The following is a 25,369-nucleotide window of genomic DNA, read 5'->3' as shown; positions in this document are numbered from 1 at the left end:
TATCAGCCGCAGGTTCCACTCAACACGACCAAGTCTTCCTGTTCCCTTTCCCTTTCCTATAATTCAACCCTGATGAGAAGGTGGAGTCAACGGTTTTGACGACCTTGGAACCCGCGGGGAAAGTCCAACGCAACCGAAAGTTGGCACAAATGTAACCGTGTGTCATAGAATCGTCTCACACTTTATCGTGCTCCACCATCTTCACCATCTCCGACTCCGAGATTCTTGCTACGGGAAGATCACCATGCCGAATGATTTCATCTTCGAGAATCCACCGCCGTGAGATCGCATCCACCTTCCAAACGAGGAATATCCAGGCTATACAAAAATGTTGGTGGAGATATTCGGGTGAAGACTCGATAGAGGCCAATGTGATGTTTGGGTGAATCCCCGGACTGCATCCAAGGTCTGGTAGCCACAAGTGGGCCAGTTTCGGTGTACCCTGGAGAAGTTGTTTCCCCTCCACAGTCCACACAGACCCGACGCGCGTGGGGTTCCCCAGAAAAATGAGAAAACCCCGGGTCGCTGGAGATGGGTTAACAATTTTGGCTCAAATCCACGCACTTCATACAAGGCACCATACCACCACCTCCTAGACTCGGGCTGAGACTATCATACGATTTTTGGAGAATGAGCGCAGTCTGGGCCTGATAAATACGCATTGCAAAAAATAAATTATGGACTTGGAAACCGACACCACCTTGAAGCCCACCGATCAGAATACCCAAGATGCATACGACTTGGCGGAATTCGGCCACGGCCAAAGCCTCGAGCGGAAGTTCAATATCTGGAGTATGCTAGCTCTGGCATTCTGTGTTCTGGGAACATGGTCAACCTTCGCGCAAGATCTTTCTGATGGTCTGGTCAATGGTGGACCGATCTCGATTCTCTGGGGCCTTGCGTTGGTGACATTCTGCAATACATGCGTGGCTGTTTCATTGGGAGAGATTTGCAGTAGCATGCCTACGGCCCTGGGCCAGGCTTACTGGATCTATCGTCTTTGGGATACTCCATTGGGTCGCTTTGCGTCTTATATTTGCGCCTGGATTAATGTCTTTGGCTGGTGGACGCTTGCCGCCTCGCAGGTTGCGTTTATGACCAACTTTATTCTGGGGATGAAAGTCATGTTTGATGAGACATGGACTGGGGCATCAGACGGATGGTTAGAGTTCGTTGTGTATATTGGATGTGTTTTCATCCTCACTCTGATCAATGTGCTTGGGTGTCGCCGAGAGAAATTCCTGCCCTGGTTGAATAACTTCGTGGGTGTGTGGTTCTTCGGACTATTCTTTGTCTTTTCACTCGCTCTTCTCATTTCGGTGGGAGTGAAATCGGATCTCCATTATCAACCAGCGTCATTTGTGTTTGGGAAATGGATCAACCAGACAGGATGGCCTGATGGGGTTGTATGGTTTATTGGCTTAGTACAAGCCGCTTACGGGTTGACTGCCTTCGATGCTGTGATTCATATGGTGGAGGAAATTCCTGCGCCCCGGAAGAATGCACCAAAGGTCATATACTTTGCTGTTCTCTCGGGTGCTGTAAGTGGCTTCATCTTAATGATGGTCTGTCTCTGCTGTATTCAGAAAGTTGGCACTGTGGCCAATTCCCCAAGCGGTCTCCCTTTTATGGAACTTGTTCAAGAAACTGTCGGTCGCAATGGCGCTGCTGTTCTTATTGCCCTTTTCATTTGCAACGGCCTTGGTCAGGGAATTAGTATCGTCACTACCGCGTCTCGACTCACCTGGGGCTTTGCCCGAGATGGCGGATTACCATTCAGTCGATACCTGTCCCATGTTGACCCAACCTGGAAGGCCCCTGTTCGGGCACTGTGGTTTCAGGGTATTCTGATTGCCTTGGTTGGTGTTTTATTTCTCTTCGCGGAGACAGTTCTGAACGCTATCCTTAGCGTGAGCACAATCGCGCTCACAATTTCCTATGGACTACCCATTATGACTTACCTTATGGTCGGACGCGAGAAGCTTCCTCCAGGAGGACAATTCCATCTTGGAAGGTTTGGTGCTCCGGCCAACTGGGTGAGTGTCATATATTGCTGCATCACCACGGTCTTCTTCTTCTTCCCCAGCTCGCCCAACCCTTCGGGAGGCGATATGAACTATGCCATTGCTGTCTTCGGTGTGATGATTGTCATTGCTTTGTCATTCTGGTTTATCCAAGGCAGTCGAACCTACCTCAACACCGAGGAGTCACTCACCCATGTGATCCAGGCACAAGAGGCAATCGCCAATGATTCCTCGGCACCTGCTGCAAGAAAGAAGGATTGATCTACCATTCCTGGGATCCAACTTTTGGGGAAGTAAAAGAGCTGCAGAGTTGACAACGGAGAGTGGATGAAAAGCTTTACATGAAGAATAGATTTAGATTGCACGTTAGAAGTTAGCCCAAATAGATTGGAGACAGCAGTTGTCGAGAGTCAATGCAAGTTTTTATTTTCTTTAATTCCTATAAGTAAAACGCATGTGGCGGTGAACTACCCCTTCATTCAGATGTCCATGTCCGATTCGGAGTCAGGAAAAACCATGAAAATAACTCAACGCCTGTACTGACTGGTCCTCTACACAATTTCATTGAGTCAAATTCAAAGCATCCGACTTCCTTATGATTTCGCCTCAACTGTTTATCATTAGTGTCATCGAGACCTTGGAAACGACCTCAAAAACATATGTAAGGTACCGAAAACTTACTACTTTACAATGATTCTGCTCGACGCAAGGTAGACTAGAACCCGATATTGATTTTCTTTTCTTTATAAACAAAATATCGCGAGTTTGAAACCCCCATAAACATCTTCAAATCTTACAGCTTAGACTTCATATTCACATGCACAGCCTTGATACTCGAATAGGCATCCAATCCAGCCTCACCAAGTTCCCGCCCAATACCACTCTGCTTGACGCCACCAAAAGGAATGCGCCAATCACTATCATTACTAGAGTTGATCCAGACCATACCAGCCTCAATTCTCTTAGCAACACGGTGAGCGCGAGTCAGATTGGTAGTGAAAAGGGCACTACCAAGACCATATGTAGTGTCATTAGCCATCTGCACAGCCTCCTCTTCTGTCTTGAAGGGAGCAATGACAGCAAAAGGTCCAAAGACCTCTTCTTGGTAAATGCGCATTTTGGGAGATACGTTAGTGAAAACGGTAGGTTCAATGAAGAATCCCTTGCCATCACCAACCCCCTTGAATGGCTTTCCACCACACTCCAGTGTAGCCTTCTCAGCTTTACCGACATCAACATAAGATAAGATACGCTCATATTGAGCCTGAGTGACCTGAGGACCCTGGAAGGTAGTTTCCTCGAATGGATCACCGACCTTAGAGACATTCTTAATCTGAGCCTTGAATGCCTTAATGAAGCGATCGTAGATCTTCTCTTGAACCAGGATACGCGATGTTGCAGTACAGATCTGGCCTTGGTTGTACATAATTCCGATGTGTGCCCATTCAACCGCTTGCTCAAGATCTGCGTCGTCGAACACAATCAGAGGACTCTTGCCGCCGGTCTCAAGTGTGATATTCTTCAGATTCACACTGGCCATCTTCATGATTTGCTTCGCGGTCGCAGTGCTACCGGTGAATGCAATCTTATCCACATCCATGTGTGAGGCGAGAGTGGCACCAGCGACTGCGCCGTGTCCATTGACGATGTTAACCACACCGGGCGGGAAGCCGGCTTCCACGATAAGGTTGGCAAGGAATAGGATTGAGAGGGGGGTTTGTTCGGCGGGTTTCAGAATGACAGCATTACCACAGGCCAGAGCGGGGCCAAGCTTCCAAGCTGCCATTGAAAGAGGGAAGTTCCATCTTGAACTAGTCAGTTTACTGTAGATTATGGACATAAGATAATGAAACGTACGGAATGATCTGTCCACAGACACCAACAGGCTGACGAACAGTATAGGCGAACTTATCCACCGTTGTGTCGATAACCTGTCCAAACACTTTGTCTGCGTAGCCACTGTAGTATCGGATGGTCTCGGCAGTCTCGGTCATATCGTCGTTCAGAGAGACAAGGTATGGCTTTCCATTATCACAGGTCTCAATAGTGGCCAGGGTCTCTTTGTTCTCTTCGATAAGGTGTGCAAGACGGTTCATCATCTTGCCACGCTCAAGACCGGACAGATCCCGCCAGCTAGGGTGATTCAGCGCAGCACGCGCAGCCTTGACGGCAGTATTAACATCCTCGGCGGTTCCAGCATACACGGAAGCGATTTCTTTGGCGGTTCTATTCGAGTTAAGAAAAGAGTAAGTCATGCAATTCTCGAAGTCCAATATATCTGAAAGAGATAACTTACGCAGGATTAATGCTAGCAATCTTGCCACCATCTGAAGACTTCACCCACTGGTTGTTAATGAACAGACCAGTAGGCTGAGTCCACTTGCGACCGTTAGGTGCAGTACACTGAACAGTCAAAGCCATTTTGAGAGTAAAACGGTGTTGACACTAATTGAAAGTTGTAAGCTCCAAGTCAAGTACAGCCGATAGCAGCTCTTAAAGTCCGGAGTAATAGCTGCATAGCTATAATGTAATCTCTCGCAACGACATTCCCAAAGAGGAAGGCCAATGAAGCCCACCTCTAGAACTCTGGAGAAGAGCCCACCGAGGGCCCACACCGGCATCTCCAGGTGATCTCGGGTCGGGGTTCAACCACCCAATGTTTCGGTTGTGGAGAAGAGAACGGCAGTGCTAAACCTAATGAGGTAGGTCCACGCAACGCTTGAAGCTGTCACCGATAGATAGAGAGATAGACTCATAGATAAACTAATGGAATTATTCAAAGCATTTTATCAGATTCACCTTCGATTACTCGTAACCTATTTATCAAAGTAATTTTGAATTATGATCATTTACATGTATTCATCTAATTAATCTGATTTTTGATTAATCTGATTTAGATAAGGCTTATCGGAGAATAACGTGGCAAAATTATCTCACGTGGTTTGCCCCGCGATCAAACATGTAAAACATGCCCAAAGAGGAAAGTCAATGCAAGAATAAGCTTGAATTAATCTTGGCTAAATTCTAGGGTCAACCTGCCCTATCGGTGAGTTGTATCTGCACCCTGCATGTAGTTAAAAACCAGTATGATTGGTGGAGATTCCCGCACATTGAAAGCGTTTACGCAAAAGATATTATGAAAGCAAAATAATTCAGGCAGATCATCCATTTCTCCAGGCTTTTACCAGAAAGAGCAAACCACGGGAAATCCACTTCAAAAAGTTGGTCGGGAAGACTCGCGAGCCACGCTATCTGACCCAAAGACATCCCGACTGCCTGATTCGGAATGTCCATGCGGCTTCTATCGATCAGATAGAAATGTGGTTGAGAACTATATAAGGGCCTTTGGGAACGCAATTGGTGATTTTGTTACAGCTTTATCAAGTCAATCTTTCGTGCTTAATTCTCAATATGGCGTCTGCCCCTGATACCACGTCCATCCCGGGTTACACTATCTTCCGGGAGGGTGACTATGAAAGTGTTGCTGCAGCTGCTATGCTCCCACAGGGAACTCCCCACCCATTAGGTATGTCTTCAAAGGAATTGATAAAAAATGTTTATGAGCATAGCTAACTCGATATCAGATCAGCTTTCCATTAAGGAAATCCCAGAGGCTGCCAAGATCATTCGCGATTATGCTAGCCCCAAGACTGTCAAGTTCAACTGTCTCACATTGCGGGAGCCCCGCAAGGCCGAATACCAGGCTTTCCGCGCGGGCAAGATCCCTGCGCCAGATCGCCGCGCCTTCGCCATTATCATTGAGCGCGAGACTCAGCAAGTCGCTGAGGTCGTGGTCAATTTGGTCACTGGCAAGGTCGAGGAATTCAAGAAGGTCAAGGATGTCATGCCTACTCTGACCTTGGAGGATTTGGATATTATGGAGCGTGCTGCTCGCAAGGATTCTCGTGTCATCCGTGCTTGTGAGGAACTTGGCATTACCGATATGTCCAAGGTTTTCTTTGATGCATGGGCCATTGGTATCGACGAGCGCTGGGGTTACGAGCACCGTCTGCAACAGGGTCTGGCTTACTACCGTACCTCCGATTTCGATAACCAATACGCACACCCTCTGGATTTCTCCGTTGTCGCTGATACCGAGACTGAGGAGATCCTTAGCGTTGACGTTCGTCTGGTCAATGGCGAGCGCACTGCTGTCCCTCTGAAGGAGCACAACTACCTCCCCGAGTTCATTGGTGACAAGTACATCCACGACCGCCTCAAGCCAATCGATATCACCCAGCCTCAGGGTGTCTCCTTCAAGATCCGCGGCAATGAGCTCTCCTGGGCTAACTACAAGATGCACATCGGCTTCAACTACCGCGAAGGTATCGTCATCTCTGATGTCCGCTCCCACGATATGTACGAAGACCGCGAGCGCACCCTTTTCAACCGTATCAGTGTTGTCGAGATGGTCGTTCCCTACGGTTGTCCCGAAGGCCCTCACCACAAGAAGCACGCCTTCGACGTCGGCGAGTACGGCACCGGTCTGATGACCAACTCCCTGAAGCTGGGATGTGACTGCAAGGGTGCGATCCACTACATGGACGGAGTGATGTCCACCGGCAACGGTGAGGCCGCCGTTATCAAGAACGCAATCTGCATTCACGAAGAGGACAACGGACTTCTCTACAAGCACACTGATTACCGCGACGGCACCGTCATCTCCGCTCGTGACCGCAAGCTCATCATCTCTCAAATCATCACCGCCGCTAACTACGAGTACGGTTTCTACCACACCTTCACTCTGGACGGAACCTACAAGCTTGAGATGAAGCTCACCGGTATGCTGAACACATACTGCTTGCACCCATCCGAAGAAGCCGCTCCCTACGGTACACAAGTTGCTCCCCAAATCACCGCGCACAACCACCAGCACCTGTTCTCCCTGCGCATTGATCCCGAAATCGACGGTGTCAACAACTCCGTCGTTCAAAACGACGCCGTCTCTGCAGACCACGCTGTCGGCTCTAAAGAGAACCCCTACGGCAATGCTTTCCTCAGCAAGAAGACACCTTTGCGCACAGCTCTCGAGGGTGCTGCGGATTACTGCTACGAGACCAACCGTACCTGGGATATCATCAACCCTAACCGCAGGAACACCATTGCCAAGAAGCCTGTCGCATACAAAATCCTGAACACATCTTGTCCACCATTGCTCGCGAAGCCCGGTAGTACCGTGTACAACCGTGCAGCTTTCGCACGCAAGCCTCTCTGGGTTACTCCTTACAAAGATTACGAGCTCTTCCCAGCCGGTGACTACGTTTGTCAATCAACCGGTGAAGAGAACCACCCTCACAACTCCACAATCCTGGATTGGGCGAAGCGAAACGAGAATATCGAGAATACCGATATCGTCTGTTACCTTCAGTTTGGATTGACCCATTTCCCTCGTACTGAGGATTTCCCGATCATGCCTGCTGAGCCTGTTAGCGTTATGCTTCGGGCTTCCAATTTCTATGAGAAGAATCCTGGTCTTTGGGTTCCTCCTTCTGCTATTTGTGTTGATACGCAGTCTACGAATGCGTTTTCTTCATCTTGCTGTGCGTCTAATGCTCCTACCAGCTCTTCGAGACTGTAGGATGAAAAGGATTTATGTGATTATGTTTTGTTGAATATATACTGTAAATAGAAGCATTTCATCTTGTTCAATTCAATTATTTTGAAGTATTTCAGATTTATTTCATGTTTTCTTTTTAAGATAGTAATGTTGAGACTCATAGAGTATGCAATCCTTATGATGCAATGCAATGATAATAAACCCGATAACAAGTATATCCAAGAAATAAAGTATTTACGAAAAACTAATGCTCTCATCAGAATTTTGGGTATCCATCACTGGGCAATATCAAACCAAATCAAGCACCAAAACCAAAGCTTATACACCAAGTACCCAATAGCCACACCCGCCAAGCTGAACTAAGAAAAGGTTCAATCTTGGCAGGAAATAAGCATTCAAGCACACCTATACAGAAACCCAATCATGCAAGCTCTCCTCCGATCTTTTCTTGATCAACAGTACCCGCAGCAGGATCATCCGTATCCACTGCACCCGCTAAGAAGAAATCCAGCTCACTAGGCCCACCCTGTGAGTTTTCGTTTTTGGCGAGTTGCTCCAGTAAGCTGAGGAAAGGGTCTTTCTCCAGGTTCCCTGTTTCACTGCCAGCTGTGTGGGATCCACTAGTCTGTGATTGTGCGCCTGGTGTTAGGGCAGTAGTGCCGGGAACTCCATTGAGATTCATATTGATAGCGTCGAAGGGAAAGGTCGCGTATTGAGGGTTTGAGGGTGGAGTTGGGGCTATGCTTAGTGATGGGTCGGTTAAGAAAGCTGGTGGGGAGAGGCCAAAGGCTGATGGGGAGAAGGCATTGTGGAGGCCGAGGTGACTGTGGTCGGCGTGTGGTACTGTTGATGTAGGTGACATATCGGTGGTTCCTTGAACAGGGAAGATGGATGAGAGAGTCGGTGATGCTTGTGACTGGCTGGGTGTTTGGTGGAATTGGATTGTTGGAGAGAGGGATGGTGGGTGATTATTTGATTTACCCGTTCCTCCATGAGACGCGGAGTTATGTCGGTCGGACTCGGGACTTTGCGTGGACTGGAAGGGAGGTGGCGTTGGCTTTGTGTTGGGGAAGAAGCCTTGACTGCCGTATGAGGGAGGACCCATAGACCGGGCATAAAAGTGATCCTGACGATCGACTAGGCTGGGGATGCTGATGTGGAAAGTTAGCTTGGACAAAGATCAGAAGAAATGAGAAGAGCGTAAGCTACAAACCTTGGGCGTAGTTCATCGCCTGAATCTATCAGTCGAACATGCGCTCCATCCACCGTCAGGCCAGGGTATCTGTCCAAGAAGTCCTCAAGATGAAAGACCGGCGAGAAACGCATTGGGCTACTCGCAAGATTGCGAACAAGTTCTGCATGCGAGGTATAAATAGTCTGCAGTAATTCGCGTTGATGTTGTACACCTGCCCAAGCGTTTCGTAGCCATGTCAACTGATGCATCTCTCGAGTCAAAAACTCCGCACTAGATGAAAAGACCTCGCCCTCGCGGCCTTTGTAGTGAACACCATGGACATGAACAGTGCCCGCGGTGCACACACAATAGCCGACAAAAGCGGGCCACTCAACCAGGGGAGAGTTGCGGCCCAATTCAACGAGCTCTGCAATCGCATTCGAGTGGGAAAAACACAGATTGGTAGCTTCAATTTGCCACGATTGGTGCTGCCCAGTCCCTCTCAATTCCACGAGGTCGATTGGTAAGAAAGGGCGGTAAAGTAGACAGTGAACCAGATGGTATATCAGCTTGCTTAGTAGCAGAGTCGTACTTTCAGGGTGCCCAAACAGTGCCTCGATGGAGGCGAAGACATCTTGAGTTCCCGCTGCCCAAATATCCAGCTCCTGACGAATCTTGGATAGATTGGAAAGCGCATGCCAAGGGAAATGAGAATCTCCTTTGACACCACCAGCAGCCAGATACCGGTTAGTGACACCAAGAATGCGCGTGATATCAATGAGCAGCGACGCCGCGCTTGGGGATTTCCGGCGCGAGTCTGCAGAATATTGAATATTAGGACCAACATGGAAGAGCTCCCCCTCCATGTTAAGACCTGCCGCATGGGGCGACCATGAAGGAAGACGCAAGACGATGGAATGATCGGATATGAGACATGGACGACGTGAGCCACAAACAATGAAACGATCCATGAGGTAAACCGCCCAAAACAACCGACGTCTGACCTCTCGCTCCGAAAGTGACACATTGCTTTTGGACGGGAGCTCACGGAAAAGATCCAATGCGACGACCATAGCCACGCAGTTTGCTACTACAATTAGCGATCAAATTATACCAAAGGAGTTGGGTCCACATACAGAATGTCATATATGCTTTCTTCCCTAGTCCATAGGCAAAGAAAGCCTGCGACAACAAGAGCAAAGTTTGTAACCCTTCTAGCGTAGGGTTATCCACATCTACCATGCGCCGCGCTTGCAAAGCAGCATCGAGTCCTACATGAAGCGATTGCTCCGGTTGACCGAATGTATGCGTATATCTGAAATCCCATTAGCTGACATGAACTCCCCCGCTGATTCATTCAACATACCTGAGTGCCATAGCAGCTATAGCCATAGATAAATGCGCGGGCAACTGATTCAACTGATGTCGCTGTCTTGTACTTGACTCATCCATAACGAAGAACGGTTTACCATGTAACCTTGTAAAATAGGCATCCAAGAGGATTTCAGACAAAACGCCATTTTGAGCCTGAGAGGGTTGTGACAAGCTCCTCGACGGAACATGACCTGATGGTCTCGAGAAAGTCTCTGGCTGTTGTGCCCGAGGGATTGATAAAGACGGTCGCGATTCTGGAGGTGGGTATGGATTGAACGGGGTAGCTTCTATGGTATTTCGGCGGCCATTTGGCTGGCTTAAAGGGAGATGTTCGGGGATAGTATCGGGGGAAGTAGGCGAAATAGGATTTTTCTCATCTTGAAGTCTTTTCTCCAATCCGTCGACTCTCTTGAGTAAGGCTTCAAGGACGTCTGTCTTGGGACCTCTTTTTTTGGGGATGGCATCTTGAAGCGGAGATGATCAGACCACGGATCGGCGGGCGACGGTTCTCCGCGAACTCACCATAGACACAGGCGCATTGAAAGACCTTACAGGCCTCGCAACTTGGTCGCAAACGATTACATTTGATCTGGAAAAATCAAATAAAGAGTTAGTTATCCGATAAGACCCTTTTTTTCTAGACTTGCGCATGGTCGTACCTTTCTTTTGCGACAGGATTTGCAGTTCATTGCCTCGCGTGGTTCTACCGTCGCTCGGCGGGGTGTGAGACGGTCGATGCTGACCTGAGGACGAGACATCGTCACATTGATTACAATGTATACATGGAGGGAAAAAAGAACGAAAAAAGGAATTGAACCAGAATCAGCCAATCTGAATCAGAATGAAATCTGGGGGAGAACAGGGCCCTTTGAGAAAAGTTGTGGAGAAGGGGAAAATGCGGAGAAGTGCCGCCGGAGTTACTATTATGAGACCCGCTATTACTTTGTCTTTTGTCACAAGTTTGATCTATTTGTCTGTTTTGTCTGTTTTGTTTTGTTTGTTTGATTTGTTTTATCCTTTGATTCTTCATTTTATCTCTTTACTCCTATATAATTAATCTCATGGAATGAGTACAATAACTTCCATCTTCCCCCAGACCCCACCATTTCATTACCCTTACAATTCAGTGGAGACTCAGCCTTCGGGGTTGATTCCCGTTTTATTACATTCCCCCGCGCCGTTAGGGCTCGCTATTGAGTCCCGAGGTGTCTAGTGAATTACACATCCCTGTCAATTGTTCTCACTCGAAACATCACGAGGCACAAAATACTAAATTTCAAGAACCTGACCCCCTTTCTCAATTGATTCTAACCCCACATTACCTCCTTGTTATTCTGCACACCCAGATCGGGCATGATGAAACCCCAACAGCCCCCAAGGTAGAGAAAAGAGGCGTCCGGCGGGGGGAAAGAACACTTTTTCCAGGTAGGAATACTCGATCGACGGCGCAAGCTACTGTTTTAGAAACGGAAACTAACCCTGTCTAGCTATAGCTTGCTTCGCTTGTACAAAGTACTTACTGATTTGGGTCATCTTTTCTTGCCCTGGAACAATCCCCGCAGAGCTTTGGTCCTGGGCCCTGCAGTTCTGCAGAGGAATCACCCTCCTGCATGCAGGATCATCAAGAGACTTTTCCATGCAACTCTGGGGATATAAGCATTTATCCAGCCGAGGGTCTGCACGGACTTCGCCGTTAACTTGGGTCAGGTAGTAGGTCAGCCACAACGCAAGACATGAATCCTGATGCATTCAAAATACCCGACCGCGTCTTGTTCTGAATGGTTCCTTGGCAAATGAAATTGCGTCAACTTGAACTAATGACCTGCCACCGGCAGTGGAGATCGTAACCTAGAACTTGAATACTTGATGCAAGGTACTATAGCGACTTGGGGTAATCTCAGGCTTGAATGGTTTGCGATATTGATTGCTAGTATGACAGAAATATTGATCAACATGAAATTCCAACCCACGCCAATGCCAACATTGATCTATTGCACCGCCAGCGCTGAGTATACTACAGTGTATACTACCTAGTGCTATATAAGGATATAATAGATGAGACCAAAACAAACAATTTAAAACAGAGAACGCCCAGAAGCCATTCGTACAAAGTCAAACGGCACATTCTGCCCAACCAACAATCTCAACGTTTCCACCGTAGTCCACGCACTAACATCCTCCGATCCATACGCCGTCCACCCAGCACTAGTAGCCACACCAAGCGGGTCACCCTTCCTAGATCCAGTCGTCAAATCAAGGTAAACCTTCCCACGGGTCGAAGGTGGCGAAGAGCGACCATTCGTACGATAATGTCGTAAAAGAGGTTGAACGAGTAGCGATTTCTCCGGTGGTAACGCCGAGACGATAACAAAGGGTTGTTCCACGAGTTTCACCGACTGAATCGATGTAAACGGTTCAAGACCTACAGCGAGGGGACCAACCGCTTTAAAGCCGACCGTGTAAATGGGCCCAACTTCAAGACTGCGTAACGCGAAGATGGCGGCTGACGCATCTGTTTCGGATCCAGCGAGGATAATTGCTGCGCGGCGCCGGTACGCGGATGGTACGTAGTCCCTTGTTAAGGTGGACCGGATCCCTTTCCATGCGGTGTTCTCGCCGATCAGGGATGTTCCGTTCCCGTTCGGTCCCTCTGCAGTGGGGCGCATGGCAATGGTATCGACGAGGCCGATGGCTCGCGCGGCGTCGCTTACCGACGGGATATAGACTGTGGAACTGGGTATTGGCGGGTTGACTGAGGCGCCACCGAATTGGGGTTGCGAGATGACGGATTCCATTGTGCCCTTAGGGCCGCGATCAATCGAGCTAAATGTATGCGGGAGGCCTAGTTCATTCAGGCATTTCTCCATGAACATTGAGTGTGGCGTCGCACGGAATGAGCCAATCGCGTAGAGATCTCGCTTGGGTAGTTGCCCCATAATGTGTAACGCCTCGTTGATCTCGGCAGCGGTCAGTTGACCGGGCGCGGCAATCATGGGGAGAAGAGGGTGTGTAATAGGAGAAAAGACGGTGTTAAGCGCACGGGAAAGTTGACCCATTTGACCCATGTTGACCGCAGATAACAAGGGGCCTGGTCCACGGTTTTTAACTGTTGAGCGGAAATACTCGAGCTCGTAGTTTGCTTCGATTGTGGAAACCATAGCGATCATCTTTACGATATCGGCATACTTGGCACTCTCCGTGAAGATCCGCTGGGCCTCAGGCGAAGTCCACTTCCATGATCCGGAGAAATCATGGAAGGCCGACATGATGATACTGTGACCCTTTGTCTCTGCCAAGCGCCGCCGAATATCCTCTGGAAGCCATAGTTCAACATCCACGTACTCGACACCCCACTGGATCGCCCGTCGCAAATACTTGTAAAACAGAGCAGGGTCATCCATGGGAAATTTCCCATTTTCTTTCTTGCATCGCGTGGTGAATATAATCGGTAACTCCGTGTGCTGGCGCAGTAGCATCAATTGCTGACCCACATACTTCAGACTAGGCACCGAGCCAACCGGTACTCCATTCAATGTCGGCTCAACCAACAAATCCACACGAATTTCCACCGCATCCGACCCAACCGAGAGGATATCGAGGTTCGGTAAAGCAGCATGTACATCCGGGAAGGTAGTCGAGATAAAATTGGTCCGAGTCTTAGTACGGAGATCCTCATGCGGTCTCGTCTGGCCCAGAATCAACGATAGGAAACGAGTTAAATAGCGTCGCAGGAAAAGACTATGTGAGTATAGGAACTCGTAATCACAGATCTCGGATAACTGGTCCTCGGGTGCAGATCCATCCTCCACACAATGTGTATTGACCAATACCAGAGTCGATCTATCGCATCCCTCTAAACTGTGTACCAGATCGTGTGCCAAAACTCCAGCCACAACCGCATCGTTGGCCTTGGTCAACGTTGCCAGAGATGTCTCTGTTGTCCACGGTTTCCCAAGCACTTCTGCTACCAGGTGCACGATATGCTCTTGAGTCGGACGGAACACAATCACAACGGTACGGGACGGAGGATCGATAGATGAAGGCAGAGCTCCATTTGAGTGATTCGACGATTCGGGCACAGGAGTCTCGACTATCGAAGCAATATTGAGAACGGACGAAGCATTGTTTGTTGGAGGAGGACCGGCAACCGGTATAGCCGTCGCAGAGACGGCGGCAGTCTCATTAAGCAGCGGTGTCGCCATGGGCGGGAGGGCAGTGGGCATCATCGCATAGCAGACCTCGGCTTTTTCATAGTTGAGTTGACAAGCGCCGTTGAGCTCGGATAGTAAAGAGTCACGCGAGACGAGAGGTAAGTCAAGATTTTGAACAACCTTTTCAGCCACGAAACAACAGGGCTTAACGATGAAATCCCGCGGGAGAGAAAAAGGGGGTTGGTCAGAATGAAACCACGAATATCAAAGAGAAGGTTGTATCCGCGTCACATAGACCGTAAAGGGTTCAAGTTTTGAGCCACACTGAACCTAAGGGGGGGCAGTGTATTAGCGGATTTCGGAACAAAATCAGGTCAATTCGAGATTCGCACGGTGGATAGAGTTTAATACGGGGAGACCGGCAAGGCCAAGTATCGATTGGCATACAGTGCGACATTGAGAGAGCTGGAAGAAATGGCATTCCCGATGTGCACTTTCGAGGATCCATCCGGGGGCGCGGGGGGGAAGACTCGGGGAAGCATTTCTCCGCCAATCATAGAGTAGATCATCATTCTGGGGCATCTCGGAGAGCTTCCCGTTTAGGGGAGAGACTGAGATGAGTGGGATTACATGGGATAAATAATGAAAGTTATAATAGTATTAAGGATTAAAGTCATGAATTCAAAATATTTAGAGGGGGAAGAATATTCGGAAGAATAGTGTTCTCTGGTGCTTAGACTATGTAGGTAGTACATACTAGATTCTCAACCCTAACTTGAACCCCAGGATTTACTAGTAGATCCAGTCTCCATATTTACTCAAATATATTGGTAGGACAAAAAATTCAAGTATAATCTTGGCATTGCAGTTTAAACTGGACACCTACATAAAACAACCAGCATACTATCTCTAATCTGATACGGGGAAAATCTCCATTTAGTAGAAATCCCAGGTGCCCAGGTGGATCCAATCTGTTCCGAGCTATCCACTGAATCCATTCAGGCAGGACAGTGCTAATTCTCTAAGCTGAGTGGTTCAAGAAGATACAGTAATAGGCCCAAAATGGGATGGCGTGTGGTGCACTGGCAATGATAGGATGAAACGGAGTTTAGGCGAAAGCCACCACACTACACATCAATTGATGTGCATCAACAAGTCTACTACCTAGTATATATATGAACTTGAACTTGAACTCGAGCAATGGCAATCCTTCCTAGTATTCGCATCCACTGTTCAATATGATATAGTACAAAATCCTTCAACAATCTATGAACAAGTCAACATAATCACCACTGGCACTAAATTTCCATATTCACAAGATACATCATTAACATCCAAGACAGGAATTTCATCCTATCGCCGTGTAGACATCCACCCGATGTGACCATCGACCATTGTATCATAACACAACATTGAGAAAGGAAAAAAAAGATATACTAAAATAAAATATTGACCGCCCACTGTACGTGAAAAAAAACGAGAGAAAAATACCAGCCGAGTCAAGGGGGTATTGGGTAAGAAACAAAAAGATCACGGCGTCCAAAATAAATCAAGAAATTTTTGCAAAGATCAGCCCACCAAATCAAACAATGTATCATGCGAATAAATCAATCCGACACTTTTTGGGCTTTGTGCATTTCAACTGGGGTATCAAGCCGGAGAGAACACTATGTACGAGGAAAGGTGGCCCAGAAAAACAGCGGTGTATCGAGAAGATCAAAACGCGAATCCCAGTAAAATGGCGCAAATATCCAAAGCGAATGAGACAGATGAATGATAAGAGTCAAGATGTGAGAGGTAAAGAGATTAATTAGTCAGGTCATCTGGAAGGCTTGGTTCTGCGGGATAAAGCATGTACCAGGCGCAAAAGAGTAGTATGACAGGGATGATCAAGGTGGGCTAAACAACGACATTTGAGGAAAATCAGGTTGAAAAGGTTCAGCCCGGCCAGCGGACTGTCTTTCCGGAGACACATACATCCCAGACGGACAGGACGGGAAGTATCCATGAATTTTCGATTCCATTGGACATGGATGAGGTCTTAACCTCGGGAAATTCGGGTCCGAGGTGAGAATCGGACTCTCATGTTTCATGAGGATAAGGGAGGTTAGGTCACACGGGGGTTATGTGTGGGAAGGGAGATAATCGAGGTTGCAGCGAGTTAGAAGCATGGTCCGGATGATCTCTCGAGAATTCACACCAATTAACTTGGCGGAGAGATCGCCAGACCATTCATCAGCTTAGGTAGCGGTTTCCTGCGGGCAGTATTTGCCGTCTTGGAAACCCGGGGAGCTCCATGGATCATGCGGGGTTCTTTCATCAGACTTGTGTCCAACTTGGCCGGGGCTGTTGAGGGATTGTGAGCTGGTGCCTGGGGATTGATATCTGGAGGTAGACTTCTTCTCACCTCGGGTACTGATGCGACTGTAGTCCTGCGAGAGATTCTGCTGACTGCGGCTGGTGGGCGCGAAAAATGTGGCGTTTGCAGTCCGCCACAGGTGATTCGAGGTATCGGACAGGAAATCTGTGGTGGACCGACCAGAGAAGATCGATGTACGACCACGGTTGCGCTTGGACAACACGATTTCATCGAAAAGAGCCATCTTGGAGTTTTTATCCTTGGGGCTGGTTCTCTCTCGCTCGGCAATGAATTCGTTGAAGCCTAATTAACGTCAATCAGTTGCTACTTAGTTAGTGAGACTGATGTGTGACTTACCTTGAGTCTGCTGGAGGATTGCAATGTACTCTGCATGCTCATGGGGAAGACTCTTCATGAAAGCCTCGACATTGAATGTGTAATACATTCCAGCCTTCTTCTTGTCGCCGCTTGCTGGTACAAGGTACTTCTTGTACGTATAGAACAAGCTGGCAAAACATCTGACGAATGCCGCGCGAACCTGATCGGCGTGGAAAGCGGCATCACACACAAGGCAGACTTGAGTGGCACAACGATTGTGGACGATCATCTTACAGGCAGAACATTTATACATTCCTTCGTCAGCTCGCTCATCGCAAATTGTACACACCATCTTCTCGTCAAACGGCTGAATCTGGAACAAGTGGCCCTCAACCCAGCACGTGCCCTCCGAGTTACCCACTGGCTGCATAGTGGCTTGCGGAACAATAGTGGACGCAGCAATGGTGGATTGGGCGTACACCGATGGTGCATAGGTTGAACCAGCGCCGTAATCGGTGTTCAGGGTTGTGACTGAAAGATTAGATGTATGTCCCAGGAAGGGAGCACTGGGACGCCGGTTCATGCCAAACGAAGAGCTTCTCCTAGATGCAGCATCGAAGTGTCCAGACCGTTTCTCTCGCAGCGATGCTTGCAAAGCCATACCGGAGTCATTCCGCGACGAAGGCGTCGGAGGCGGCGGGGGAAAGAACCCTGATGTTGGAGAGCTCTCACGGGGAGAAGGTGGAGATGCGGTGGCTCTGCTAGTTCCAGGACGTTCATGACTCTTGGATGAAAAGCCCCGAGATGTAGCCTGCTCATGACGGGCATGGAGGAAAGCATTGAAAATTGGAGGATGGTAAGAGTTCGGGACAACAGCAGCCGAGCCAAAGGCGCTGGAATTGAGTCCCACATACTTAGCGAGGTTAGTTGGCGGCGCCTTAGCGGTGTAAGTAGCTGGGGATTCCGTCAAGAAAGAGTCCCAAGGATATGTCTCAATCGCGTACGCTGGCGGCCCGGTGGGGACACCGCAGCGGGTGTGGAGAGGAGCAGCTAATTGCAAAAGCGATAGGAGCTTTTTCCGTTGGTGACGAGGGAGCGGCGTTGGGCGCAAGGTACTCTCAATCATGTCGGCATCCAAATCCACTAGAACAAAGTCATCGGTGGGCAATTCAACCTTCTCATAACGACGTTCAATTCCAACGATATAAGGACAAGGCGCTTCAATCGCCTGGACCAATCGCGCCGGGAGAACTGGAATCAGCACACCAGGCCATTCAATGGGGAAAAGAAGATCGACCAGGGCTCTTGTCGCAAGATAAAGCATGGAGGTATGGGAGGAGAGAAAAATGATCCGTGATTCTGTGAGAGCGTACTCAAACAAAATGATGATATTGGGAACCGAGAGGGTTCGGAACAAGGCGTAGAGGTCAGTGTTTCGAGAGCCAGGGAGTTCATTGGGTGCTTCTTTTCGAGCAAACAGTCGTAACTCTCGGATTGCCAGCTCGACTTGTGTTTTAGAGGAGACTGGGCAGAAGGCCTCTGTGCAAAGGTTCATCACATACCGCTCCAATGGCTGCCAAACGCCCATCCGCGGAGAACTAGGCGGGACGCGCTGAACGGAGTTTTCAGTCATTGGAACAACAATAGCCTTCAACCATTCCTTCCAAAAAGTGGTCATTGTGCTCTCTCGGCCCAGAATACCGTATGCACGGGGAATCCAAAATCCAGTATCACCATCTGTAAGACCCTCGATCTTTGATGCTGCGCCATGTCGGACCGGACGTAACAGATCTGTCATGAGACCAATCTTCTCCTCGACTGCGCTGATTTCATCCTCCAGCTGCTCACGCGATTCAGACCCTGATGGCACGGTAGGCAGCTGGGCAAGAAGCTGCGACAGCTTCGCACGCTCAGAGGCCAATCGCTCTCCCAAACTTGCTGCCAACTCACGCTCCTCATCTGTCATGTTGTCCTTCCGCCATTCCTCGCACCGCTTTTCAAGTTCATCAGCGGCCTGTGAATTCAAAGGAATCCAGATGATGACGCAAATTGCATGAAGCTTTGACCCATTATCCGTTGTCATAGCGAATCCGTGCCATGTCGATCTTGGCCGCTCATCGGAGGATACAATATTGATATCATTCGGGAATGCGAACATAGGGACATAGTCTGGGAAATTTCCTCGGACTTTCAGCTCCTCGCTCATGTTTCGGGTAGGGTATCTGTCTAACAAGACGGGTTCGAATCGCCGTTTCAATGGATGCATGGAGGGAGAGAATTCGAGCGGTTGAGGGACTGGGATCACCGAGTTGTAATTGCTGAGTCGTCGCGAGGTTCGCACCGAAGCTGAAAGGACATACATTAGCAAAACTCTACTATACTTAACCTTATATAGTCAAGCTACCCAATGCAATAATAAAGCTTCAACAAGTAAGAACGAATGTAAACTCACCATGCCGAGCAATAGAAGGCTGTCTCTTCATACTATTCATATCCCGGAATGCCATGTGTCGACGAACACTCCCGATACCGGATCGAAGGAGACCAGGCGAGCCTTGATTATCCTCGGAGACAATCTTCTGAGTACGTACGCGGGATCGCGGTCGCGAATTCTGAGTGATAGCGCCGGCGCTGACATTCAAATCCGTTAAGAAGGTATCTCTCTCCGACGCGAACTTGATCAGCGCCTGATCAAAATCAAAATCCTCGGAAAACAGCGCAGAGGCACGCAATGGCGATGACGCGCCCTTAACTGTAACACTACTACGGTTACTACTCGCTCCATTGGTCTGACCCGAATCACGAGAGAGTGTAGATAGTCTTTGTTGAGAGGCACGCCGGCTATTTCCCATGAATAAAGTCGAAGCAGGTCGGGATGTTCCATCGGGATCTTCCTCCTCGGCATCTGCATCTTCTTGAATAGCATCGGTGAGGGCCGGACCTGGAGAAGCTGCACCATTGATCCGATATTCATCACCTAGCCGTTTATATGTCTCAAAGACCTCAGAGCCATCTAAACCAGCAATCCAAAAGTAATCAGCCAAAGGAGCACCCTCTAGGGAACTTGGTGAAGGCATCATGTATTGTCGCAGTTGACCAATCGCCCTGTCAGGTCAATTTTCCACCGTAGACCACCGCACTTATCACCGCATGGAATGCAAAAAAAAAGTTCCAATTTTTTTTATCAATCAGGGGGTGGACTAATCGGCCGGATAGTAGAAAGAAACGTGCGGTGCGCGGGGGGAACTTCGGAACCGCGGGGAGAGATCAAGCGAGAATTCTGGGTTTTCCCACAAAAAAAGTGGAATGACACGAAAGTACAGATGTTTAGGAATGTAGAATAAATCGATTGAAGATATTGACAAATTGGGGGGGTTGAGGAGAAAGTCGGAACGGAGGAGGGGCGAGGGGTTTAGGAGTGAAGATCAATTTTGGGGTGGGTTTGTATGTATCGACGGGAGAAAGAAGAAAAAAAAAAAGGAGAAGAAATATATGACGAAAAGACCCCCAAAGAAAATAGTAGATTCTAAAGAACCCCCGCAGGTACAGAAAAAGAATATTAAAAAAAGAAAAGAAAATAGAGAAAAATAAAATAAATAAAAAAGAAAGAGAAAAAAAAACAAAGCACAGAAAGAATGTGGGGAATTATTACAGTGAATTGAGAAGCTGCACGGAATTTGTACTTTATAAGATTATAGAAGTATAAGCATTTTAAGTGTATATCATCTAGATAATATAGATAGTTGCTTTTAATTATTTGAATCATATCAAAATCCGAGTCATCACTTTAAGTTGAAACTATGTCTTACTATTCCTTTTTTTTTTATTATCTACCTACTCTGTATAAGGATGTTTGCGTACTCTGTAATGCGGTTACTAGTTGGAACTAAGTCTGCTGCACCTGTACTTATTAGCTTCCTGCACACGCACACCTCGTTTCTCCACTCCCGTCTTAGGGCATTCCTACTAGGCTACATGTACCTGTACCTGCTTGGTCAATCTAAAATCACTCTATTTCATTACGTCGAATCCTTCCCCATGAGAACCATTATATTCCCGTTGGTCCGAGCTTATGAAGATCACTCAGTGATACAAAAGTGACACGGGAGAGCATCCTGCAGGCCACTTGCACTGTGACTGGGTCTCTCAAAGGGATTCCAGGCACTCGGGATTTCAATTATTGCGGATCAAAGAACATTAGAGCGATTTGACACAATATAACATGGCTGTCCCAGAAACTTCAATATGAAAATCCCACAACTGAACTCCGCCTTCGGTACTTTTACTCAATGCACTGTGTACGGAGTACAGAGTACACGCAATGCTTTCTATTTCGAACAATCCAATCGCCCAGAACCGCAACCTCCGCGATTGGTCTCCACCAAGAAAAAACCTACCACCGATTTATACTGGTGAGCTGATCGGTTCGAGTGGAGCTCAATCGGCCCATACTTGGCTCACACACTTTCTTTGAAATCCATCCACACAGATTCATTGTACCCAAACTTCTCTAACTCCTGGGGGCGGGTACCCAGTAGGGTTTCCATGCATAAAGAATCCATCAGCGCCCACCTGCTCATGCCTAGTTAGGTGCTTACCGAGCGACTCATTTGCATGGATCTAATGCAACCCCTGGAAATCCTTTAACGGCGCCCTAAGGCAACTCTCAATGGTTCATCAGGGCCTCGGACACTGCTATCACACCTCTTGGGGGCGGGATTGACACGAATACTATAGGAGTATGACGATGATTTCTACTCTTTTTTGGCTGAGTGTGAGACATGGCGTTCTTAGAGTCGCTGATCTATTGCATGGGTTCAAGTTGATGGTACAAAGGCATTAATTCTTACATCAGTGGCACCCGGGTTAGTCTTACTTTGATAGGTATGTATTTTCCAGTTTTTGCAGATTTTGATTTGATTCTGAATTTAAATCCAGAAACGGAAAGTTGTGTAAAGAGGGAAACTGGTCGGGGACTCCCAAAGCTGAGTTGCATGCATATCACCGATTTCAAGTTCCTACACATGTTCATGATTATCCCGATGATAATCCAATCCATGGATCCTATTGATTTATAGTGGATGATCCCTCAGATCTACCTCAATTCATACAATTTCTCTACACACTAACTCCTGATCCAGTTTATCCTTGAAAACTTCGTACTCCTGAGTCTGAGTCTATAACCTTTGACTCAGGAGTCAAGTGGAGGCCTGTGCCTGGGGAGCCGATCCCTACCTAAGCCAGCCCAAAGTGGATCACTGAGGGGCGTGAAATTCTGGCCGTGCATGATGGCCCATTGATGGACTCCTCTTCTGTATCGATACGGACAAGGGTGCGGAATAGTTTCCCATCCTTGACAACGACCGCGTTTACGAAGTTTTCGGACGGGTACGGGGTACTTCATGATTCAACACTATTTACTCCGTACACAAAGACCTATTCTAACAACTTGGACACCTTGAATCTTGAATCCCCCTTACCTAGCTCAGTCTACATTCCATGCCGTACATTATGTCCGTGTCTTCTTGGACTCCCGATTGGCGGAGAGTATCATAACGCCAGGCTTCAGCCCGCCCGCCACCGTAACACCAAGTGGCTGCAGGTGAACCTTACGTGGAGGCGTGTCAGAGTCTAGTTCAAGTTTGGACTATCTGCATACGATTCAGGACTACGGTAAGGTTATCCCAACCTGCATCTGTTTCGGCCTTAAGAAGCGGTGGGCGATAAGCCTTTCTCCTGGATTCTTCATACTGCACTAGCATAGCAATATTATTATTCTTATGATGTGGATCTGTACTCCTTATAGGTTTCAAATGGTCAAAAAAAAGTAAAAATAGAATAACAACATTTGAATAGGAGTGTAAAACAACTTAGGTGTTTATTATTATCATGATCTAGATTCGTGGAGCCGAGCTGAAAATCCCAGTGGGCTGGATCCATATCAGGTGATGGGTCTAGACTCTATGGATCTTTATACCCAACTTGTCCTTTGTTGATGATATTCATCTGGCACCTGGGTGTATTAGTAGTATGGAGTAACGTGGAAATACAGCATCTAGAACATTTGAACTCCAGGGGAACCTGGGAAAGTAACTGTACATCTCTGTCTAGAACCAGGGCTATCGAGTACGTGGTGGTGTACTCCGTAGATAAGACCTATACCAGCACTTGAGGTTTCCACCGCCTCTGAGTACATAGTTCATTCTCTTTCAAGGTTTGACTCTGCGTTACCCCTGCTGTATGACTTCAAAACAAGCAGCTGCATGGCAGAAGCCGCTTTCCGATCCCGTGCTGGTGGCGCTAGGGTAGGTTGCGGCTCGGTAGACACAAGTCATGTACCTAAATGAACTTGAAGGCCTTCAATTTAATGACCCCACTTATCGTGTGCCTAATTCAAATCTAGATCATTCTGATGTTCTAGATTACTCCATATACCAAGTACCGAGTAATAATACTTCAGATTGGTAGTTGTGGCTATCGCGGTTGTTTGTCGGTGTAGGTTCATGCCAACACACCAATTGATATTCTAGGCCTGCAAGGGGAACATAGTCTTGCAACCAAAGACACACCCGGGTCTGTTTCACCCTGACAAATTATTGTATGTACATAATCTTATCGTTTCAAATAATCCTTTCTGCCCTCCCCAGCCATTAGCACGCTCGTGTCCTGCAACCAGAACGGCTATTTGCACCGGGGATCCGGCTAGTAGTCCGTCACACAACACCGGAGACACTTCCATCAGGCTCACACCGTGCTTCATGTACGTTTCCGACTCATTAGGTTGCCGGTAGTCAGGAACCCCTTGTCCCCCATGGCGCCGCGCCATTCAATCGACAACTGGCCCAGGGTGGCGCGGCCTTCCCGCCGTAAATCTTTCTGGAGAGCTTCCAGGCCCTCATGATTGCCATCTTCCTGTTCTACCAAGAAAGCGATCTGCAATACATCGCGCGGGTTTAATGTCGGAGGAACGGATGCCTCATCCAACGCATCCCAGTTCAGCGACTGGGATTTAAAGGGTGGTTTGGGATTTAATCGGGTTTGCTGTGAGGTGTACGTAAGCCAAGGAGGATCTTATTTAGTCTGGGCGGGCTTGGTTGAAACGGGCATTTATTTATGCCCGACAAGACCGATGCATTCCTTACCTTAACCACAACCGGTCCATCCCCCACATTTTCCAGTTGCGCCTCCAAGGCAAACCGGACTAGTCGGGTTTTCCCGTACGGACCAAGGGACTTATTTCCTACTTCCAAGGGCGGCAGCTCCGATGCTTTCGTCCGAACACTAAGACAAGGCTGCGCGACGAACTGATATAACTTGCGGAAAGTGCGGACTCGACCACTGGCGGCCTGTGAATCCTGCCCGATTTTATTCTCCGAGTAGCTCACACTAACAGCAAGAATATGGTTTCCTTCTTCCTTGAGATCGTAACGAACGATCTTTTGTAATGACTCGCCGAGTTGCAGCCCATCTGATTGTGCCGAATCGCCCGATGGCTCGAGCTCTAAAGATGTCACGGAGGAAGGCGTTTGCATTTCCGCCACAATGCGTACTGATGTCACGATCCGCCCGGGCTCATCGTCGTTAATTTCGTTATTCGCGCTCAGGGTACAAGCGAATGTTTCTCCAACGTAGACAGAGCCGAATGCCGGGGGAAGGGTAAGCTATTGCTATAGTGAGACATGGTGGTTCTTAAGGTAGACAATTTATATTTAAGCGACCCACGATAGGTGTTATGATAAATCGGTCATCGAAACCGGCGGAGGGGTGGCTGAGTGACGCTTTGGGGGAGATCTTGGTATTCGCAGTAGGGAGAGGGGATTGATAAGACAAAGAAGGTCGGGAGAGACTGGAGGTTGTCAGGATTGCGATGTATTCAATGTAAACTGAACTGAACGAGACAATTACCGTAAGACTATATTGCAAGGTCAGTCTCGGGTTAGCCCGTAGGTCATTTGCGCCCGTAGTTGCCTACCTTTCAGGGAGACTGCGTGAGGTTCCTTGGGGGCATCTGCCCCTGACAAAGCTCGAGGACGCGCCATAGATGTGATATTGTAGTGTTTGGCTGAGAAACGTAAGGTCGATTAAGCACTCTCAGCAAGTCATCTTAGTTGGTAACCTGAGCAGTTGAATGATGCCATGCGCTGATAGCGATAACCTCAGACAAACAGTGCAAACACATAAAGACCCACCTCTCCATAGTGGGTGAGTTACTATATTGGGCTTAGCTTTATTTGTTTCAGTTAGCGCCATATGTTTCAACGATTCTCCATCTGTTTCTTACTCTCTTCATGATACTGAGAGCAAAGTGAGATCCTAATTGGAAAGATACAGACAGAAAGATTTAATCCCACATCACGTCCAGTATCTTCAATAATTGCTCAAACGCTATATTGATGAAGAGTGTGCTAGGTC

General features: G+C 48.0%; 7 protein-coding genes across 7 annotated transcripts; 2 read left to right on the top strand and 5 right to left on the bottom strand.

Annotated features, from left to right (window-relative positions):
- Positions 1-677: 677 nt before the first annotated feature.
- Positions 678-2,285, top strand: N7483_012129 (uncharacterized protein; the record flags this gene model as incomplete). Its single annotated transcript, XM_057095556.1, has 1 exon — positions 678-2,285. One exon carries the CDS (start codon positions 678-680, stop codon positions 2,283-2,285), a length of 1,608 nt encoding a protein of 535 aa, XP_056941527.1.
- A 532-nt stretch (positions 2,286-2,817) lies between these two features.
- On the bottom strand, positions 2,818-4,445 carry N7483_012128 (uncharacterized protein; the record flags this gene model as incomplete). The annotated part of the gene is made up of 3 exons (XM_057095555.1): positions 2,818-3,829; positions 3,882-4,250; positions 4,321-4,445. 3 exons carry the CDS (start codon positions 4,443-4,445, stop codon positions 2,818-2,820), a joined length of 1,506 nt encoding a protein of 501 aa, XP_056941526.1.
- Positions 4,446-5,435: 990 nt separating this feature from the next.
- On the top strand, positions 5,436-7,602 carry N7483_012127 (peroxisomal copper amine oxidase; the record flags this gene model as incomplete). The annotated part of the gene is made up of 2 exons (XM_057095554.1): positions 5,436-5,550; positions 5,609-7,602. 2 exons carry the CDS (start codon positions 5,436-5,438, stop codon positions 7,600-7,602), a joined length of 2,109 nt encoding a protein of 702 aa, XP_056941525.1.
- A 400-nt stretch (positions 7,603-8,002) lies between these two features.
- Positions 8,003-10,887, bottom strand: N7483_012126 (transcription factor domain-containing protein; the record flags this gene model as incomplete). Its single annotated transcript, XM_057095553.1, has 6 exons — positions 8,003-8,732; positions 8,795-9,842; positions 9,892-10,070; positions 10,122-10,593; positions 10,652-10,718; positions 10,789-10,887. The coding sequence occupies 6 exons, from the start codon at positions 10,885-10,887 to the stop codon at positions 8,003-8,005; spliced, it is 2,595 nt and encodes an 864-aa protein (XP_056941524.1).
- Positions 10,888-12,204: 1,317 nt separating this feature from the next.
- Positions 12,205-14,352, bottom strand: N7483_012125 (type I 3-dehydroquinate dehydratase; the record flags this gene model as incomplete). The annotated part of the gene is made up of 1 exon (XM_057095552.1): positions 12,205-14,352. The coding sequence occupies one exon, from the start codon at positions 14,350-14,352 to the stop codon at positions 12,205-12,207; it is 2,148 nt and encodes a 715-aa protein (XP_056941523.1).
- Positions 14,353-16,520: 2,168 nt separating this feature from the next.
- N7483_012124 (dDENN domain protein) lies at positions 16,521-20,034 on the bottom strand (the record flags this gene model as incomplete). Its single annotated transcript, XM_057095551.1, has 3 exons — positions 16,521-16,942; positions 16,997-19,303; positions 19,410-20,034. The coding sequence occupies 3 exons, from the start codon at positions 20,032-20,034 to the stop codon at positions 16,521-16,523; spliced, it is 3,354 nt and encodes a 1,117-aa protein (XP_056941522.1).
- A 3,679-nt stretch (positions 20,035-23,713) lies between these two features.
- N7483_012123 (trafficking protein particle complex subunit 13) lies at positions 23,714-24,996 on the bottom strand (the record flags this gene model as incomplete). Its single annotated transcript, XM_057095550.1, has 5 exons — positions 23,714-23,998; positions 24,100-24,618; positions 24,680-24,803; positions 24,863-24,869; positions 24,930-24,996. 5 exons carry the CDS (start codon positions 24,994-24,996, stop codon positions 23,714-23,716), a joined length of 1,002 nt encoding a protein of 333 aa, XP_056941521.1.
- Between the last annotated feature and the right edge of the window lie 373 nt (positions 24,997-25,369).

Source organism: Penicillium malachiteum (genome assembly GCF_028827825.1).
Source record: "Penicillium malachiteum strain IBT 17515 chromosome Unknown utg000005l:1.0-9002435.0:326005.0-9005861.0, whole genome shotgun sequence".
NCBI classification, from domain to species: Eukaryota; Fungi; Ascomycota; class Eurotiomycetes; order Eurotiales; family Aspergillaceae; genus Penicillium; species Penicillium malachiteum.
This window is presented reverse-complemented; position numbering and strand designations above follow the sequence as displayed.